The sequence below is a fragment of the Ipomoea triloba genome, chromosome 9 (assembly GCF_003576645.1).
Source record: "Ipomoea triloba cultivar NCNSP0323 chromosome 9, ASM357664v1".
NCBI classification, from domain to species: domain Eukaryota; kingdom Viridiplantae; phylum Streptophyta; class Magnoliopsida; order Solanales; family Convolvulaceae; genus Ipomoea; species Ipomoea triloba.
Genome location: NC_044924.1, coordinates 15,001,085 through 15,022,848, shown reverse-complemented (window position 1 = coordinate 15,022,848; position 21,764 = coordinate 15,001,085). Strand labels below are relative to the sequence as shown.

Here is a 21,764-nt window from a genome sequence, read left to right as displayed (position 1 = left end):
ACTATATTTGTATAATTGTCTAATAATAATTGCCTAATAATTATTATGGTAATTAAGCTAAAATGAGTAGTTAGATTTATTTGTATAATAATTAGAATTAAATTATTTATCTTTTTGTCCCATATTTATTTTAATAATAATATAATTACATAAATCACATTACATATTAATTTTTTTTAAAGATAATTGTAGATAGAGGATTCATATATTATTCAATTAATTGAGTGATACTTTTGGACTAATCTTATAATCAAATAAATGTATACTTTCAAATATTAGAATTGTTTATATATTTTTTTTTAATTTTATTATCTAAATATTTAATAAACAAAATTGTGTTTGTGCATCACACTGATATTTAGGAAATTATTTACTCGAATTCAAACAAGATAAAATCAGAAAATATTATCGATCCAACCAATTTCATCAATTGCACTATATAATAATCGTTGTTATAATTTATATAATTATATATCGATCTAAATATTATTAAAATATTATAAAAAAAGTCATTATATGGAATACACGGATAAAAATATTAGTAATTCATTTAAAACCAAATATCTCCAAAATTTAAAATATACCATTTTTATTTTTAACGGTATTTATTAAACAAAATTTAAAAATTTGTTGAGAAAATGAGAAGAATGATTATTGGGGGCCCACATCCAGCCCGTTTGGTTTGCTGGAAAATATTTGGAGGAAATGGAATTCAAATTCCATGGAAAACAAATTACTAGGAAAATATATTCCATTGTTTGGTTGGTGGAAAATAAATTACTGGGAATATAAATTCCATTGTTTGGTTGGATTTGGAATGGTATGGGACTATGAATATAAAGACCAATATGCCCTTAACAATTAATAGTGATAATAAATTATATTATTTTTTTTTGAACGTTAAATTATATTATTTTGATGAGAGTAAAGTTGTCCAATTGCTCAATACTTTCTTCCCAAACTCTAAGGAAAACAAAATACCAACTCCTAGCAAAGAATTTGTTTTCCTTCACTTTTGGGAATTCAAGTTCCATTAAAAAATATTTTCCATCCAACCAAACAATGGAAAAGCAGAAAATCCATCCAACCAAACACCCCCTAAATGATTAAATAAAGAGCCAAAAAGAAATATGTGTGGAATTTGGTGCGTAGGTAATACTGGAATAGGTAGTATTCGACATTTACACCATTTTTCCAAAAGCTTGTACGTGCCGGGAAGCTTCTGCAAGCCTTCTGGGACGATATGATGCAGTTGCAGCTCAGGGAATTCTAGCAGACGACTGTGAATGCTGGTCTGATCTGTGGTATTAATTTGTTTCGATTTGCGTTTTCATTTACGATATTTTCAATTTTGATTATTCTTCTACTTAAACTTCATAATTATATATATTTTTTTCCAGTTCTCTCCTAATCTTGATTTTAGTTTTTATGGATTCCCTGAAATGGATTGGTTTCCAAATCTTAAGAAAAATGAAGGGAAGGAAGCCCAAACGTTATGAAAACTGTAAGCTCCAATAACACTTTAAATTGCAGCCTAATTGTTAATACCCCTCACTTTATTGTTTATTAAGATTCATAGTTACTAGTTGTGCGTTGAATCTCAAAAGATCATATCGTTCTTGTTTTCTGTGTGAAGCTGATTCGGAAGAAATTAGTCTTCCGGAGGAGTCTGTGGAGTATGATTTCATCACTATTCAGAATGCGACAAATAACTTCTCCAAGAAAAACAGGATAGGAGAAGGAGGTTTTGGTGTTGTATACAAGGTCAATTTAGCATTTACTTTAATATGGTTATTAACGTTTCCTCTGTTTTCGCTTTGACATGCATGGACCAATATTTATACTGCATTTAATAAGCCACATTTGTTTCTACCCTGTTTCATCCAATTTATAGTTCCATGATTTTGTATGGTGTAGCATGCTTGTAGAATTTAAAGAACTTCTGGATCAGATTTCTTGCTTAGCTTCATTCTGTCTTATTTAAACTCTCTGTATCCCATGCTCTACATCATAGCATATAGATATAATACACTTTTGATTTTCTAAAACTCAATAGTTGATTTTTTTAATACTAATTCGGGAATAATTTAGGGTACACTCAAAAACGGACAACAAGTTGCTGTGAAGAGGTTGTCTAAAAATTTAAAGGGAGGTAGTCAAGAATTTAAAAACGAGGTCTCTCTAATGGTCAAGTTTCAACACAGGAATTTGGTCAAGCTTCTTGGTTTTAGCTTGGAAGGGAAAGAAGTGTTTCTGGTATATGAATTTGTTCCCAATGGCAGCCTTGACAATTTTTTATATGGTAATAGATCTCAAACATGCCTTTCACTTTGATTTGAGAATTTGATAGACCGCCATGCCTTTCTAGTTAAATGTTTACATGCAGGTTCTGTAAAACATAAACGTTTGGGTTGGGAGAGACGTTACAAAATAATAGAATGTATTGCCAGAGGGCTTGTCTATCTGCACGAAGGCTCTCTTATTCGCATTATTCATTGCAATCTCAAAGCTAGTAATGTTTTACTGGATGAAGATTTGAACCCAAAGATTGTGGACTTTGACATGGCCAAGTTGTTTGCTTTAGACAAAATTCACGACTCAACAAGCAGAATCATGAGAACCAGGTAAGTATTCCATACTAAGCTAATTGAATTTGCAGTTGGAACATGATGCATTGCATTATAATTTGGTTAAACTTACTGGAGTAATTAATACATTTATCCACTTCATGTTGCAGCAGATATATAGCACCTGAGTATACGTTGCAGGGTGAAATTTCTATTAAAACAGATGTATATAGTTTTGGAATGCTAATTCTGGAAATTATAAGTGGACATAGGATTTCTAATTTTCAAAATGAAGAATCTACAAATGATGATGAGCTTTTAAGCTATGTAAGTATGTATATGAGTATCAACACGCATATGAATAACAAATTTAATTGACATATATAAATAGGTTGGAGTGTTCTCACAGGCTTGGACACATTGGAAAGGTGGGTCCGCTTCAAATGTGATAGATCCAATGTTGAGAGGTATAAAAAGTCCAGTGGATGAGATAACAAAATGCATCCACATTGCCTTGCTGTGTGTTCAAGAAAGTGTTGCAGATAGACCAAAAATGATTGAAGTTCTTCAAATGCTAAATAAGTTATCTATAAGGCTTCCAGAACCCCTAGAGCCGGGACTTTTTATTCGTGGCAGCATCAGTTCAGAGGCTTCAAGCCAATTTACTAAAAATGTGAAGTCAATTAGTGATCAATATGACAGGTATGTAGCATCCTAAGTAACACCAAACTGATCAATACAAGCACATTCTGTAATATTGTGTTTGCAATATAACTTCAACAGTCATCGCCATTGTAACATCTAGTTTGCGGCTTTTGTTTTTTATCATCTTTAGGAAAATGCAGAAGAAGAAGGCCAAAAGCTATGTGAAGAGTAAGTTCCATGAAGACTTTAACTTGCAACCTAATGAGTAGATTCTCAAAAGATCATTCTTGGTTTCTATGTGAAGCTGTGGAAGAATCTAGCTCAAGTGTTGAAATTAATCCTGTGGAGTCTCATCTAAAATATGAATTGATTACCATACAAAACGCAACAAATAACTTCTCTAAAGCAAACAAGTTAGGAGAAGGGGGATATTGGCCCATATACAAGGTAAATTTAACATTAACTTTACTATGTACTGTAATTAATGGTTACTATTTAATAAAAATTTAAAATTGCAATAACTCTCTGTTATTTATATTAATTCTGGTATAATTCAGGGAAAACTTGAAAATGGACTAGAAGTTGCTGTGAGGAGGTTACCAAAATATGGTAATTTAGAATTTAAAAATGAGGTGACTTTAATAGCTAAGCTTCAACACAGGAATTTGGTAAGGCTATTTGGTTATTGCCAAGAAGGAAGAGAAATGATTCTTGTCTATGAATTTCTTCCCAATGGTGGCCTTGACGGATTTTTATTTGGTAAATATTTATTAAATTGGACTCTTGGTATGGTTTAGGAATTTGAAACCATATGTTTTAAGTTAAATATTGACATGCAGATCCTATAAAATGTGGATATTTGAATTGGGAGAGACGTTACAAAATAATAGAAGGCATTGGCAAAGGGCTTGTTTATTTGCATGAAGACTCTCGTCTTCGCATTGCTCATCGTGATGTCAAAGCTAGAAGCATTTTGCTAGATGCAGATTTGAATCCAAAGCTTGCAGACTTTGGCCTTGCCTGGTCCTTTGCTTTAGATGAAACTGAAAGCTCTTCACCTACCGGAATCGTGGGGACCTAGTAAGTACTTCATACTAAATTAATGCAGCCAAAGGCCTTGTAGTCAAGCGACATGAAGTGATTCTCCCAAGTGGGAAGTCATGGGTTCGAGCCTCAGTGGGGGCAATGTTGACTTTGTTGGGCTTCAGTAACTTGAGAAAGTAACAGGGTCAATAATATTCAAAAAAAAAAAATACTAAATTAATGCATCTCAAAGTAATTTAATTAGTCAACTTATTGGAGTAACACATTGAAGATAACCATGCTATCAAGTTGTTATATTTGTTGAGATTTAGTTAATTTTTAGCTTATCTATATTATTATAAATGTACACTCCTCATGTACATTCTTTATTAGCTCAATATTTCATTTTTAACCTAACATGTTTATCTCTTTCACATCGCAGTGGATATATAGCACCGGAATATTATCTCAACGGTGAATTCTCTATTAAAACAGACGTATATAGTTTTGGAGTGTTAGTCTTGGAAATTATAACTGGACAAAATCGTATGCATGTACAAAATGAAGGAACTACTACTAATCTCCTTTCAAGTTATGTAAGTATAAATATCAGTATCGAGATGCATATGTGTAACAAATTGAATTTTCATAAATAGCATGTGACTATTGTTATTACAGGCTTGGAAACAATGGACAAATGGGTCTTCTTCAAATCTAATACATCCAATGTTGAGAGGTATATCAAGTCCAGTGAATGATATAATTAAATGCATCCAAATTGCTTTGTTGTGTATTCAAGTAGAGCCCGAAGACAGACCAACAATGAGTGAAGTTGTTCAAATGCTAAGCAACTTATCTATGAGTATTCCAGTACCATTAGCCCCGCCTGAACTAGCCCCGCCTGGACTTGATGATGATTGCAGCACCGTCTGTTCAGAGGGTTCAATCAATGAGATGTCAGTTAGTGAAGATGATGAGTATCTCAGATAGATAGCTTCCTAATTAAGTGATACCAAACTCATCAATCCAAGCGCATACACTAGCATACTGCTGTTTCTTGCAATTGCTTTTGGTTTTGTATAGTTTTTGAATACTGATATTTGTGTGAAAGGTCATTCTACATAGTTTTATCCAGCCTCATAATTATTGTTATAATATTTTTAGTTTTGTTTCTAAACTTTTAAATTGTATATCACTTTTAGTGCACAACTTGTATTATTTTTAGTAAATTATCGGAGATAAGTATTTTGATTTTTCTCAAATGGCAATGTTCTCCGTTCAAACTACTCAATGACCGCAAATTATATCATGGACCATGGTCCACAACCAGTTGTGTTGAACGGATGAACGACCTCTGTTCCGCACAACTACAGTTTCTTTTCAACACAACTGCAATATCGTTTCAACACAACTACAATATCCTTTCAACACAACTGCAGTATCAACCATGACCCATTGTCCACACTATAAGGACGGTATATCAAACCACACTATTCAAGTATAAAAATAACACTAGAGATAGGAGAAGATAGGAATAGGAGGTTTTAGCATGGTATATAAGGTAATTAAATTTAGCATTTACGTACATTAATATGGTTATTAACATGATGCCGAATGAGATGAGGGAGACGCCGCATTAGTTTCTGCCCTATTTGAGCCGTATTAAATGCATGAAGAATTCAAAAACTTCTACTACAGATTCCTTTGCTTCCTATTTCTCTTCTTTAAACTTTCGCATCCCCATGCTTGAAGAATCAAAACATTTATCATATAGTTTTATTTTTCAGTGTACAATTGAAGACGGACAACAAGTTGTAAAGAGATTGTTCAAAGATAAGGTGACTTTAATTGCCAAGCTTCAACATGGGAATAGATATACTTCTGGTATATGAACTTTTCTAATGACAGCCTTGACGACATTTTGTTCGGCAATAGATCTCAAATATGTCTTTCACTTTGGTTTGAGAATTTGAGACTATATCTTTTCAATTAAATGTTGACATGCAGACCTATTAAAACACGGATGTTTAGATTGGGAGAAGCGTTACAAAATAATAGAATGTGTTGCTAGAGAGCTTATTTATTTGCACGAAGGCTCTTGTATTCGCATTATTCATTTCAAAGGGTAATGAAGTTATGAGGGTTGGGAGAATAAAGGGTTTTGAGAGAAAAATAATTTTGAAAAAAAAAAATTAAAATGAATGTGGAAATTTTGCCATTAAGTTAATTCACTCGTTGGAAAAATACTTAAATAGTCATTGGTGGCTAAAATTTTGATCTGCAATTTTACCTTTTATTCCCTTGTTTCCAACTAGGTTTGGTTTGTGAAAAGAATTAAATTTAAATTTAATAGAAAATAAAATATTTGAAATATTGATTTAATTGTGTAATTAGAAAATAAATTATTAAAAGTTAAATATAAAGACTCAAATTTCTTTACATTATAAAAATATATGAGCAAATTTTAATATGGATCATGGTCCACACTCCACATGACTTCACCAAGCATTGAAACAACTTCATTTTGTTCATTTCTTTTTCTTATTTTATTAAACTATGTTTTAACTCTTGTTAACAATCAAAACTTTTGTTTGCTTCTTTGCTTTAAGAATTTTCTCCTTAGCTTCTTATTCTTCATTGCGATGGTATGGTAGTAGTAATTTACTTCTCCCGGCCACCTTTAGTTTTGTACATGTTCAGATAATCAATTAACATTCAATCTGTTTTATATTATTTTGCATGTGTTCAAATAATGAACATATAATATACAAATAATGAACCTATAATATATAAAAATAAATAAAGTTTCTGTACATAGCAACATTTAATGTTAACGATACCGATAGTAATACCACAATCATAATTTAATTTAATTGGCTTAACATTATCATATTGAACCATAGTGCACTGTAAAATTATTGTGACAAACGTAATATAGAAATCCATATAAAATTTTTTTTTTTCTCAAATAAGTATGGAGTATAAAATACCCAAAGAAACTATGGAGTTCATTTTTTCATAGAATAAATTTTTGATCAAGGAAACAAAATGAAACTTCAAATTTAAGAAATAAATCCTCCTAACAACTTATTTTCTTGAACCAAAGAAGCCACCAGAGTCAGCCTGCTTTTGTCTTTATAATTCACAAGGAAGAGTCCAATTTTATACTCTTAACTTTTACTCTCTTTCACAAATTTAAAGAAGTAGAATTTAAGAATATGCATGGTAGCCAAAGATCATATGGTCAATTGGCATAAAGTGACTTTCTCAAATGGGAAGTCATAGGTTTGAGTTTCAGTAGAGTCAATATTGATATGCTATATTTGTGGAGTCAATATTACTCAAAAAAAAAAAAGAAGAAAAAAAAAAAAGAATATGCATGGTAGAACTCAATTCATAAAGGAAACACTTTACCACTTGTAAAGTGGAATTCAAATAATAACAATAGAAGTGATGTACAGCCTATACTGCCACTTCTATTATTATTATTACTATTATTATTATTAGGCAAAAACTTGTGCGAGACCGTTTCACCATGAAAAGACCAAAATACCATTATTTTGGACGGTTATTTGACAAAAATTTTAACGGGGGACTAAAAGTGGCAATGACTAAATAAGATTGGCCGCAATGTGACAAAAATTAATGAAGTGGACTAAAATTAGCAGTGCCCTAATAACAGTAGGACCAAAAATAAAAATGACTCTAATGATAATGATAATGATAATAATAATAATAATAATAATAATAATAATAATAATAATAATAATAATAATAATAATAATGCGGGCCTAATGGGGCGGGCCGGAATTGACCCGCGGCCTGCGCGGACTAACCCGCGCGGGTCGCGGGCCGGCCCGCGGGCCAAGTAAAAAAAAAGAAAATAGTTATATATATATACACACACATTGTACACATGAATATAAATATATATTCATGTACACATGAATATATATTTATATTCATGTGTACACGTATGTATTGTGTACATGAATATATATTCATGTGTACACGTACCGTACACATGAATATATATTCATGTATACGTGAACACATGAATATATATTCATGTGTACACGTACTGTACACATGAATATATATTCATGTGTACACACTATAATTTAAAAAAAGTATTGGACCCGCCGACCCGCATGGGGCGGGCTAGGGTTGTATGAATTCTAGCCTGCGGGCCTAACAGGCCGACCCGTAAAAGCCAGCCAAAAAATAGGCGCACAGTGGAGAGGGCCTAATGGGGCGGGCCAGCCCGCTTTGACAGTACTACATTACATCCTCTTCTGAATTTTCTTTTAATGTGGCACTACTTTGAAAAGATTTTTTTGTACTTATTACGAAGTTAATTCATTTATTTTAAGGTCAGCTAATTCATAAATAAACAATGAATATAAAACTGTTATAAATAATATTTGTGGCTATTATTTGGGACATTGTAACAGTTGTAACTTAATTATATAACGATGGGTGTTTATTACTAGTATTATATATATTGTATTCCTATGATGTAATGTGGATGATTAGTGAATAAAGAAATGCTCCCCCTTCTCCTTGGCTCTATTCTCTCTAGCTTAGTTTGTTCATAACTCTGCAATTCACCATTCACCGGTTAGGAGTTAAAGGCCAACGGGAACAACAAATCCATTCTAACAAAAACATTATATTAAAATAAATTCAAAAGAGAAAATAGAATCCTTTTAATTTAGTTACATTTGCCAAATAATACAAATCATATACCCAAATAATAGGAAAAAAAAAAGTATTGTCCATACAAACCATGAATTATATCAAAGCTAATGAATAAATTACCGGCCACAAGCAATACAGGAAAGGAACTTGGAAGCAAAGGATTTGGGTTTCCTGGGAGTGGTTTTGGGCGAAGACGGTTCTTTTGACAATGCAACAATGGAATGATCTTCATGGATCCCACGCTGCCTTGCATTCTCGCAATCATTTAAGAACTTGTTGAAGGCCTGATGAGAGTAATCTGCAGCTTTTGCGACACTCATATTCTCTACCAACTTATGGGGATAGTAGTCTTCTTTCATGTGGTCTCCACATAGAACAGCTGCCATCTGCACCATCTCTTTTTGATACTCTGTCAAATTTGCATCTTCTTTCGCTTCGGCCGACCGTAATTTCACTGGTTGTGCCAATGTTTCTGCAGTATTGTATACGTCAAGAAAGCATGTTGAGCATAAATAATATATAAAATTCCAATTATCAGCTTAGACTTTTAGTTGAGATGGAGTAAAAATTAAGCAAATATATTTATTTAGTTTAAAAATGCAAATTAAAGCAGAGAAGAAAAAGAAGTAGTTTAATTAACCTGGGCAATCTGTTCTTGGAGTAGTTCTAGTTATGACAGTCTCAAATGTGCCTGCCCATGCGTCCCGCTCAGTAAGAAACTGGTTCAAATTGAAAATTTTCTTCACCGTTGCTGGAATAGAAGAATGCTCGTATTCTGAGTTAGGGAATGGTCCTGAAGTAGGTCCATGCACCACTGGACAATCCCAATATTTTGTAATCAGTAAAAACCATTATAATACAAGATCATGACGTACGGTGCCGGATTTTAGAGCGTGCAAAATGGCAACAGTACAGGGCCTCAAAATTTTGGGATCCCTAGTCCAACTTGACCTAATAATTAGTATATGTATTTGTGATTACATTGGCCCAAAATTAAGTTTTTTACATTTTTTTCTTTGTAATTTTTCTTTAATTTGTAGTTTATTTATATTTTGATAGGGTCTCACTTATTTACCAACACAGGGCCACGCAAATAAAAAAAATCGGCCAGATGACGTATTACCCATTGAATTTAAAAAACAAAAAAAAAATTGTAACCATAAGCTGTTTTGAATAGAGCAAATGATTTTTAGGCGACTATCATTATTCTTGTAATTTCTCTTATTTTTAATAAAATAAATCATACTGTCATAAAATTTGCAATTTAACACTATTTTCTCTACTTCTCTAAAATTATAACTCATTTTCAAAATATAACAACAACACCAACATTTAAAATTATTATAAGAAAAAGTCAAAATTTTCCTACCAAAAGTTGTCTAAATTTTGACTTGCTCTTTAGACAAGCAATTGAAATTTTTTCTCAAATAATTTTGTGGGCTCCCAACATTCACCTCATAATACATTATTTAACTCAATCTCAAAAACTCATCTTCCCAACAGTTTGAGTTTTTAAAAGTTTATTTTTATGGACCCACTAATATATATAAAATAATATTTTAATTATATAAATTATAATTGTAACTATATCATTCAAAATTTAATTAAATTAATAATTATAAAATTTTAATTAAAAATATTTTTTTAAATTATATACTTATTACATAAAAAATTATGTTACATGGTTATTTTTTTTGTAATTTAATTTAAAAATAAAGAAGTTATTTATACCAAATAATAAATAATAATAATAATAATTAAAAAAAAAAAACAAAGCCAAAGACCTTGTGATCTAGTGGCACTCGGTTGCACCTCCATATGGGAGGGGGTGGGTTCGAGTCTCAATAGAGGCGGTGCGGTATTGGCTCTCGAGCCTCAGTGGAGGCGGTGCACTGCGGTATTGACTCTTTGTGCTTCATTTGGTATAGTAAATAGATAGTTGAGAGTGAAAATTGGAAAATGGTAAATTAGCGAATTGAGCTAAAACTGTTTGAATATTAATGATAATTTGAATATCTGTATATGTGTATATTATTAGAAAAATGCTAATTACCTCTAATTTTGCTATTCACAAATCAACCAGGTATGTACAGTGTTGCAAAAATCTCGCCTAGGTGCTGGTCGACCGCCTAGCATATCACATTAAATGGTGGTCTAGGCGGCTGGCTGGCTAGGCGACCGCCTAAGCTCCGCCTAGGCCGCCAAAGCAACGCCTAGGCTGCCTAGCATATCACATTAAATGGTGGTCTAGGCGGCTGGCTGGCTAGGCGACCGCCTAAGCTCCGCCTAGGCCGCCAAAGCAACGCCTAGGCTGCTTAGGCGCTGACCGCCTAGGCGTCGACTAGACCGACTAGGCCTTCTAGTTGGTCGATTAACTATTGTTCTTTTTTTTTTTTAATGGGTTATTTCACTCAAAACAACATCGTTTTGAGCGAAATAATCCTAAATTGTAAAAACTTTAGATATTTTTTAGGTTAATATTTAATATTTTAGTATTAACTATTAAAATATTATATAATTTATAATTATTAGTCTTTAAAAAATTAAAAATAGTTAAACAAATTTTTAAAAAATAAAAAATAAAATAAAAAATACACGGGCGCCTAGGCGCCGATTAATCCCCGGCTAGGCGTCCTAGGCGCTAGGCGCTCCCAGAGCGCCTAGCGATTTTTTCTAACCATGGGTATGTGACAACATTATAGGCATTGGTTTTTCTTTTTTAATTTTAATTTTAATTCTATTAATGTCTAGGATTGCGACATTATGTCACATCATAGAGTGGTATTCTGTGAATTGTAAAATTAGGGGTGCCTAGCATAATTCATATTATTATAGGTAAATTTATTTGCGTATAGTTAATATAATGAATTTAAATATAAAATAAAGTCATGGTATTAAGATAGGTGTACCTTTTCCTCGTTCAATCCAAGGAGAAACCATAATAACCGGAACCCTAACGCCAAGGCGATCAAACTGAAAATTGTAAGGTTGAGGGCCGATTAAGCCATCGGGATTTGGGACTCCGGTGACCGGAGTGGGCACATGATCGTAGAACCCACCATGCTCATCGTATACGATTAGGAACAACATTTCGTTCCATTGAGGACTGGATCTCAACGCTTCATAAACTTCTTTAACGAATTTTTGGCCCTCAAACACATCATGGGAGGGGTGGTCGTCGTTCCCAGGTAATATTTTCAAGTCAAAATAACGTTGTTCAACTACCACATAGTTGGGCAGCTTACCCTCCTTACAATGAGTCTTGAAGTGAATATCAAACTGGTGGAAGTTCTTAATGTACTTCAATTTTCTAAGGTTCCTGATAACAACAATAGTCATGTTATGGGCAAGACATTTTACTACTTTGTACTAATTGAGTGTTAGCTAACAAAATTTTTGATAAATTACTCATGTTCGTGTTTTGTAAGCATTTGTTTATGTTTCTTTATTAAGGTAAACGAAGACTAAGATCTACTCGAACGAAGTACCAAAAAGTATAAGAGAGGACGGGAACCAGAAGAGGCAGCCGCACCTCCCCTACTATCGAGTTGGTTCAAGAAACTCCAGTATCAGCTGGAATGAGATCACCGGAATCAGTGAACTTAAATCTATTTATTCATACTCAAATTGGATATTAAGTTGAAAATGACGAAAATACCCTTAAAAATTTTAGATTTTTGCACGTTTTAAACGGATGAATGACCGGCACGATGAATTTTAGCACTAAAATAATAGTCGTGTATGAAAATTGATACTAAAACAACAGTTGTGGGACCAAAATTGGTAAAAGTTAAACATGTGGACCAAAATTGTCATTTTGCTAATAGTCGTGAGACCAAAATTGGTATTTGCTCTATTATATATCCATGGAAAGAAATTAAAGAAGGTGGCAAACAATAATGTAGTGAAATTAAAGGTAAGCCAATATTTTATGTCGACAATGTGGGGTTGAGTGAGGGTTTGGCTTTGTTTTGGAGGAGGAACCACTCAGCTAGTTTGATAAGTTTTTCTAAGAATCATATCGATGTGGAGGTGGGTATGGCGGACTTGCCACGATGGCGGATGACATGTTATTATGGGTACCCTGAGCGGAGTAGGCGAAGGGAAGCGTGGGACCTCCTCCGGTCCTTGGCTACTAGGTCTGCTTTGCTATGGGTGGTTATTGGGGATTTCAATGATCTCCAATATCAACATGAGAAGAGGGGTGGTAATCCGCACCCGGACAGTCTCCTTCGCGGTTTTGGGGAGGCTGTGGATGATTGTGAGTTGTTTCAACTACCTTTGCGAGGCTATCAATATTCATGGGAAAGAGGGAAGGGCTCGGAGGAGTAGATGGAGGAGAAATTGGATAAGGTGTTTGCTACTTCTGGATGGTGTAGCCAGTTGGAGGATGCCCGTGTGGAGAATATCTTGACCCGTACTTCTGACCATTCAGCCCTTTTCTTAAATCATATAGGTGAAGGGAGTCGGAGTGGTGGGAGGCGCAAGGGGTTCAAGTTTGAGATGGCATGGCTCCTGGATGAGGGATGCAGGGAGGTGGTGCAGTCCGCTTGGCAGGAAGGTAGGCCGAAAGGTCTGCTTGACTGTGTGCAGTTCTGCGGTGAGAAGCTTCAGAGATAGGGGAGAGATCACTTCCACAAATTTGGAGAACAGATCAGGCATCTCCGGAGGACCCAATTGAGTTTGAGAGACTCGCGTGACCCAGCTGCTTTGGCTGAGTTTCGTCGGGTTGAGGATCAGTTAGGCCGTCTTGAGGCACAGGAGGATGTCTTCTGGAGACAAAGGGCCAAGCAACACTGGCTAAAAGGGGCTGACGCAAACACTAAATTCTATCATAGGTACGCTTCTGCCCGTAGGAAAAAGAATCATTTACATAGGCTCAAAAATGATGCTGGGGTGTGGGTGGAGGGTGATGCTATGAAATCTGTTGTGCTAGATTACTTTGAAAACATTTTCAAGTCTTCTGGCTCCTCTATGCTGGAATCTTTTTTCACCTCTGTAAACCCACGTGAATCACAAGCTGACAATGAACATCTGTTGCGTCCTTTTGAACATGAGGAAATTAAAGCTGCTCTTTTTGCAATGTTTCCTGATAAGGCTCCGGGCCTAGATGGGATGAACCCGGGGTTCTATCAGCACTACTGGGATGTCGTAGGGGCTGATGTGTCTCAATTTGTGATTGATTGTTTGAATACTTGCACTTTCCGGCTGGGCTAAATGATACGAATGTAGTGTTGATTCCTAAAAAATGTGTACCGGAGTCCGTGGCTGATTTAAAGCCGATAGCTTTGTGTAATGTAATTTATAAGATTATGGCGAAGGTTCTGGCTAACAGAATGAAATACCTACTGGGGGACCTCATATCGGAATCCCATAGCGCTTTCATTCCTAACAGACTCATAACTGATAATATTCTGGTTGCTGCGGAGGTGGGACATTATTTGCACATAAAGCATAGTGGTTTGGTAGGATGGGGTGCCCTAAAGTTGGATATGGCAAAGGCATATGACAGGATGGAGTGGCCTTTTTTGCGAGGAATGTTGTCTGCTCTGGGCTTTTCTGACCGCTGGGTTAATTTGATTATGCTATGTGTCACCACGGTGTCATATAGCTTCTTGGTTAATGGTGTTCCTACTGGTCATATTGTCCCCACTAGAGGGCTAAGGCAAGGTGACCCGCTTTCTCCATATTTATTCATAATCTGTGCGGAGGGACTTTCTTTGTTGCTACAACAGGCTCAGGCTGTTGGTACTATTCATGGTTGTAGGGTGGCTAGAGGGGCTCCCCCAGTTTCCCATCTGTTATTTGCTGATGACAGTCTGCTGTTCTTTAAGGCCAATGCCCAGGAGGCAGGAGCTGTTAAACAGTGTTTGAATAGATATGAGGAAATGTCTGGACAGGTTGTCAACTACCATAAATCTAGTGTCTGTTTTAGCAGGAATACTATGGTGGAACATAGAGAGGAAGTGGCGGCAATTTTGGGAGTGGTTTAGGCAGCAAACTTTGGTAAATATCTGGGTCTTCCTGCTTTTGTTGGGAGAAACAGAAAGGCAACTTTTGCTTTTATTGAGGATAAGATCAGGCAACGAGTTAATTCGTGGAACAAAAAACTCCTATCACAAGCAGGGAAGGAAGTGCTGTTGAAAAGTGTGGCACAAGCTATGCCCACTTTCTCAATGAGTGTTTTCCTATTGCCTGAGTCGGTTTGTTTATCTATCCAGAGAGCCATGAACCGATTCTGGTGGGGTACAGGGAGATATAGAGCGATACACTGGAAAGCGTGGGACCGGTTATGTGTACCAAGAAAATTTGGTGGCTTGGGGTTCAAGGATCTCAGGGCTTTTAATCTGGCTATGCTGGGCAAGCAGGCATGGCGGTTCCTCACTATGCCCCAATCCCTTGTTGCCCGAGTTTATAAGGCGCGTTACTTTCCCACAACTTCTTTTTTGGATGCAACCATTGGCAACAATCCTAGTTATTGTTGGCGAGGTATCATGGCAGCCCATACTCTAATCTGTAGTGGAGTGCGGAGGAGAATTGGAAATGGACGTTCAACTCAAATTTGGGGACACCTATGGTTACCTGATGGTCCAGATCCAATGCTGACTACTCCCATGCCTGTGTATCTTACTGGCTCCCTAGTCTCGAGCCTAATTGATGAAGATAGCGGTAGGTGGGACTTGTCTATTCTGAATGATACTTTCGACCCTGGTGATGTCTCACGCATTATTAAAATTCCAATTTCGCCAGCTTACGGAGATTCTTGGTATTGGTATGGGGACCCCAAAGGCATTTATACTGTTAAGATAGGTTACAGGGCCATTGTTGGTGATTTTAATGGTCCAATGGGAGCCTTTAATCAATGGAACTCTCTTTGGAAAATTAAAGTCCCCCCCAAGTGGAAGACTTTTCTTTGGAGAGCCTTGAGTGATATTCTTCCTGTTACCACCAACTTGCTTTTGAAGAGGGTGGAGGTTGATCCTACATGTCCAATGTGTGGGCAAGTTCATGAGGATGTTATGCATGCTTTAGTTATGTGTGATTATTCTCAACTTGTTTGGCATGTGGCATCTTTACCTACCTTGTCTATAGTTAGGGACTCTTTTTGTATGTGGTTCTCTGATGTGCTGAACTCGTTGACTGAACAGGAGATTGGTTATGTTATGGCACTGCTTTACTATATTTGGAGGGCACGAAATTCGGCTGTTTGGGATGGTGCTCTGCCGCTGCCTCGCAAAGTTGTATCAATGGCGTCAGCCTCTCTTCATGCATGGCGAAATACCCACTCTCCAGCCACAGCAGTTTCCTACGACGCTGGAGGAGCCACACACACTCAGCCGCAACGCCCTACTTGCTACTTCGACGCCAGCCTGCACCCTCACACCTGCAAGGCCTCCTTCGGTGCGGTGCTTTTCTCGGCACAAGGCGAATTCACAGCTGCATGTTCGGGGCCCCTTCCGGACTGTTTTTCTCCATTGATGGCGGAGGCAGCGGCATGTAAGGCAGCGCTAACATGGGTTCGCGAAAGAGGGTTGATGGACGTCACGTTCCTCACGGACTGTGCGCAACTCAACTCAATGCTACATTTTGCTACAGATTCTTTCTCATACGTGGGGCTTCTGCTAGATGCATGCAAAGCGACAATTTCGACTTTTAATAGCTGCTTTATTTCATTCATTACACGTTCAGCAAACGTTATTTCTCATACTCTTGCAAATGAGCCCAGTGCTCAGGCCAGTTTTCTGTATTGGGACTCTGTCCCTCCTGACTTGATTTCCGGTCTTTTGCATTAATCAATGTTATTCGTTTGATTTCAAAAAAAAAAAGGTAAGCCAATATTAAAAGGCAAAAGACAGTTCTGAATGAGGAAAGAGCGAGATGGATGATGAGATGTTTTCAATCGAGTTTATTACCAAAATGGTCCCTCGACTATTGCGAAATTACCAATTTGATCCTCAACAATTTTTCTTGACCAATTAAGTCCCTCGACTTTGAAAATTTTAACCAATTTAGTCCTCCGTTTATTTTTTCGTTAATATCCGTTAAATCAGGACCAAATTAGTAATTTTGCTATAGTCAAGGGACCATTTAAGTGAAAAATTAAGGGATAAACTACAATAAAGCCATCGTACTATTTGGGAACAAGTAATTAGGTCATCCAACTCAAATAACCGCCAAATAAGGCATTGAACTCAAGAAAATAAAGCAATTGAGCCACTGCAACCCAAAAAAAAAAAGCAATTAACCCATTTTTAAAATTTTCGGTGACAAATTTCGACACCGACCCAGAAATGGCGACCGGCGGCGACGATTGGAAATGATTGTCGGTGCCGAAATTTGTCGCCGGAAATTTTTAAAATGGGTTAATTGCTCTCTTTTTTTTTCGGTTTTAGTCGCTCAATTGCTTTATTTTTTTGAGTTCAATGGTTTATTTGGGATTATTTGAGTTGGATGGCGTAATTGCTTGTTTCCAAATAGTACGATGACTTATTTGTATTTTATCCCAAAAATTAATTACCAATTTGGTCCCTTGACTATAGCAAAATTACCAATTTGGTCCTGATTTAACGGATGTCTAACAAAAAAATAAACGGAGGACCAAATTGGTTAAATTTTTCAAAGTCGAGGGACTTAATTGGTCAAGAAAAATTATTGAGAACCAAATTGGTAATTTCGCAATAGTCGAGGGACCATTTTGGTAATAAACTCTTTTCAATCGCAACTCGCAAGGAAAGCACCGTCAATTAACCCATTATTCTTTATGGAGGGAGTATTGATCAAATATTCCCTTACGTCAAGAATATCTCCATCTTCATTACTAGAAATTAGAATATAATAGTTCTCATCACCACGGGCCGGCCATGAGTTGACGGATAAACATCCTTAATTTAGGCGAATAGAGCTTTCGACAAACTACTCGTGTTCGAGTTTGGTAAGCGTTCGTTTATGTTCGTTTGTTAAGGTAAACGAACATTAACAAACAAAATTTAGAGCTCGGTTAATAAACGAACAGAGTCTGAACAGTGATAAGCTCGTTTGCTAAGTGTTCGCGAACAAGCTCGTTTGTGTTCGTTTAGTAGTGTTCGTGAACAAGCTCATTTGTGTTCGTTTAGTAATGTCCGCGAACAAGCTCGTTTAATGTTCGTTTAATAATGTTTGCAAACATGTTTACAAACATATAAATTGTTCATGAACGTAGATTATTTATTGTTCACAAACAAATTTTGTTCATGAACATGTGCAGGTGTTTGGTTATTAAATGTTCACGAACGTGTTCATGAACGTAAATGAACATGTTTGTGAACGTGTTCACGAACGTTAACGAACACTAACGAACGCTTAACAAATAAACACGAACAGAATTTTCAAAAACCTTAACAAACAAACACGAACACGAACACCCCAAAATCCTTAACAAACGAACACGAACAACCTCCATTCGTTTATGTTCGGTTCGTTAACAGCCCTACCTTAATTGTCGTATATGTTGTGGTTCAAATATTAGAATTAGGAATTCAATCCTAGGTATACCTTTTAAAGAGTTAATGTGATATGGTGGTGTATAGCGATTCTGTTACTTTTATTAACTTTTAAATTGGTCATTCAACTTTTAAATTGTTCAAATTGTTACCATCTTTGGTGCAAGTTAATCACTACACATGGTCCTTCAGCTTTCAAAACATAATTAGCCGTGGTCCTTCTAGGGTCCTAGAAGGACCAATATTGGTCTTGGATCACGAATGGTAACAATTTAAAAGTCTAAGGACCATGTGATTAATTTGAATGTTTAGAACTAAACGTGTTTAAACTGCTAAAATATTATTGATGGATAAATCATAAATAGACCCGTTACAGATCCACTCGGCAGGTAAAGTGAGATGCAAGCGTCGGTGGAAATTCGGAACCGCACCCGGTCGACCCTAACCCGGCCGAGCCTAGTTCGGCCGAGCCCAGGTCCAGGCCGACCTCTCCAAGACGTCACCTAGGCCGAGTCCTAGACTCGGCCCAAACTTGGGCCAACCTCTCCGAGAGGTCATCTCGCCTGAGCCCTAGGATCTTTGGTTGACGTGGTTTTCTCGGCTCTAATGGAGGTCCAAGGTTGTTGCAACCGTCCGCCTCTTTTCGGGGATAGTTAGGGTCGAAGGAGGGTATAAAAACACTCTTCCATGTCTCATTAAGACACATCTTGTCCTAAGAACATACTTATTTTCCTAAGAACATACTTGTCTTGTTATTATACGATTCTCACTATTATAATAGCATTATCTCTTATTAATACGACATTATCCCCATGATATACTCTAATTGTCCTATTATTACATATTTCTTGTCTGGTTGATCTTATCTTGTCTAGTCATTGTCCTATTATTACATATTTCTTGTCTAGTCCTTTAACATAATTGAGTTTATTAATTCGGACTACCCGGGTCCCAAGTTATTGAAATCCATCAATTAGACCCAAAATGGTATTAACTTATCTTTTAAAATATATATCTGAATCTCTTTAAAAAAATTAAAAATAAAACTAAAAAAAGATCGATCGATCGATCGAGAGAGATGATTAATTAATTAGTATACGCACGTACCGGTAGAAGAGTGTGGAGGGTGGATACTGATAGTAAATCCCAAAGGAGTATCCAGCTTCATCCATGGACTCAAAGATTGTCTTCTGCGGGAAACCTTGGATCAACTTGTTGGTGTCATTACTGGTGGCGCCATGCGACGTGGCGGAGTGCACGAACAGCCTATTCGGCTGCGTGGACGCGGGGACGGAGGCGAACCACCGATCACACACCGCGAATTCCCTCACAAGCTCCTTGTAAACCGGCACCGCCTCCGGCACGAACCCGTTCATCACCGCGCCGGACAACCCCTCCTCATTCCTCTCAGCGTTCGCCGCGAACCCTTGCATGCTCGCCTCCAGTTTCTCGCCGGCCGAGTCTTGGCTCCAAGGCGCCCCGAATATTTGCTCGTAGATGTCTTGGATCGAGTGGCCCGGGTCCGGATCAACGTACTGCGACTTGTTCCCGAATAAAACGACGTCGTTCGTCGAGCTTTGGGCGCCGCCCGAGGTGGGGAGCGGGTTGGACTCGTTTCCGGTCACGCCGTTGATTTCGGGGTTCAGGCTTTTCATCCAACCCAGCATGTGATCGAATGACCGGTTTTCTTGGACCAGCACAACAACAGTTTTGATCGGAAATGTTGAGCCATCTGAAATCTCTGAAGAGGGACCCATATTTTCTTCTTCTTCTTCTTTCTCTTCTCTGAAAGATTAATTAATGCTCGTTTAAGGGGTTTAGAGGTTCTAGAATCAATGGTTAAAGAAAGAACCTATGTGGCCTGGGGAAATTTAAAAAATTAAGGCTTGCGATACAAGCGATTGACCTTTGATTTGATTGAGATCGATGGCTATCCAATGATCACAACTTACTTCTTCTTCCTCCTAATATTGCGAAACAATATATATGAACAACGTGTAGGTTTAAGTTGATGACTTGGTTTATTCCAATGAATATTTAAAATTCAATGTATATATCCTACATTCAATATTTCTTCCCTTTTAATATGTCACTATCTTATTGTATTTTTAATAAAAAGAATAAAGGTCAAATAAGCCATTTGAACTATACACCAAAATGTAATTAGGCTATCAAACTAAAAAATAATACAATTAGATCCCTGAACTATACAAAATCATACAATTTGATCCAAAATGACTTGTTTTACTTGCATTGCTGGTTACCAATTTTAAAAATAATATTTTAAAATAATTAATAATTAATTAAAATTAAAATAAAAAAAAAACTTCCGGCCGGAGACGAATGTCTCCGACGTGGAGTGTTTTTTTATATATATATATATAAATGTTAAAGTTTAATTTTAATTCATTATTTTATTTAAAATTATTTTAAAATATTACTTTTTAAATTGGTAACCAGCAAAGCAGGTAAAACAAGTCATTTTAGAACAAATTGCATGATTTTGTGTAGTTCAAGGACCCAATTGCATTCTTTTTGAGTTCGATGGCCTAATTGCATTTTGACCTGTAGTTCAATGGCCTATTTGACCCTTATTCCTTCATAAAATAGACACTATTCTTAATTCTTTCCCATTATTTTTCTATGTAGTTTCTAATTGAGTTGTTTATTCTAATTAAAAGTATGTAGTGTTAGTCTACTCATGACATCAATGAATATAAGTCATATCATGGAGGAAAAACTTATATAAGAATAAAGTAACATTTTCCTTTTAAATATATTTGATTAAAGAGAAATTTAGAAGAGAAAAAGTATTTTCGGCCGGAATCAAATTAGAACTATATATAGTTGCATTTCAAATTGGTTTGCATATAGTATGCCCATATATGAATTTTAAAAGTTTGGTTAGGATGAAGTATTCATGGAATTGGTTAGGATAAGAAAACATTACGTGTATGTGATTTGAAATCAGTACCTTATACAGGAAGAAAACTAACTTTTATGGATTTCATATCCATAATAAAAGCATATCCTAGGCGTGCCTTATGTGGCAAGAGAACTGAAAATTTAGTATAACATCGTCCCTAATAGTGATAGAGTTTTTATTACCTATAATCCCAAATTTTTCAGTTGTTATGCCATGGACCCGAGTCTACCTTGCAAGGTCAAGGTGGACCCGGGTCTATATTCACAATTTCATAACTCTATGTTCATAATTTCACAATTTCATATTTACAATTTCACAACTCCATGTTCACAGTTTTATAACTTTATGTTCATAATTTCATGTTCATAACCTGGAGGGTGTGGTTGAGTGGAAGGGACTCATTCATCCCTAACCAAAGGTCAA

At 36.1% G+C, this 21,764-nt stretch overlaps 2 protein-coding genes across 5 annotated transcripts; one reads left to right on the top strand and one right to left on the bottom strand.

Moving 5' to 3' along the window:
• Positions 1-1,153: 1,153 nt before the first annotated feature.
• LOC116030389 (putative cysteine-rich receptor-like protein kinase 20) lies at positions 1,154-5,412 on the top strand. Of its 4 annotated transcripts, none has more exons than XM_031272622.1 (13): positions 1,154-1,304; positions 1,401-1,504; positions 1,637-1,764; positions 2,092-2,302; positions 2,528-2,624; positions 2,741-2,894; positions 2,977-3,269; positions 3,403-3,440; positions 3,517-3,659; positions 3,770-3,971; positions 4,052-4,292; positions 4,678-4,831; positions 4,914-5,412. In XM_031272622.1, exons 2-13 carry the CDS (start codon positions 1,429-1,431, stop codon positions 5,223-5,225), a joined length of 2,049 nt encoding a protein of 682 aa, XP_031128482.1. In that variant the 5' UTR covers positions 1,154-1,304; positions 1,401-1,428; the 3' UTR covers positions 5,226-5,412. The 4 variants fall into 4 exon arrangements, with proteins under 4 accessions (XP_031128482.1, XP_031128481.1, XP_031128480.1 ...); XM_031272621.1 differs by having other exon boundaries at positions 2,738-2,894; XM_031272620.1 differs by having other exon boundaries at positions 2,387-2,624.
• A 3,475-nt stretch (positions 5,413-8,887) lies between these two features.
• On the bottom strand, positions 8,888-20,239 carry LOC116028868 (non-specific phospholipase C4-like). The gene is made up of 4 exons (XM_031270710.1): positions 19,523-20,239; positions 11,846-12,255; positions 9,577-9,750; positions 8,888-9,408 (listed from the first exon to the last, which is right to left on the bottom strand). The coding sequence occupies exons 1-4, from the start codon at positions 20,170-20,172 to the stop codon at positions 9,053-9,055; spliced, it is 1,590 nt and encodes a 529-aa protein (XP_031126570.1). The 5' UTR covers positions 20,173-20,239; the 3' UTR covers positions 8,888-9,052.
• Between the last annotated feature and the right edge of the window lie 1,525 nt (positions 20,240-21,764).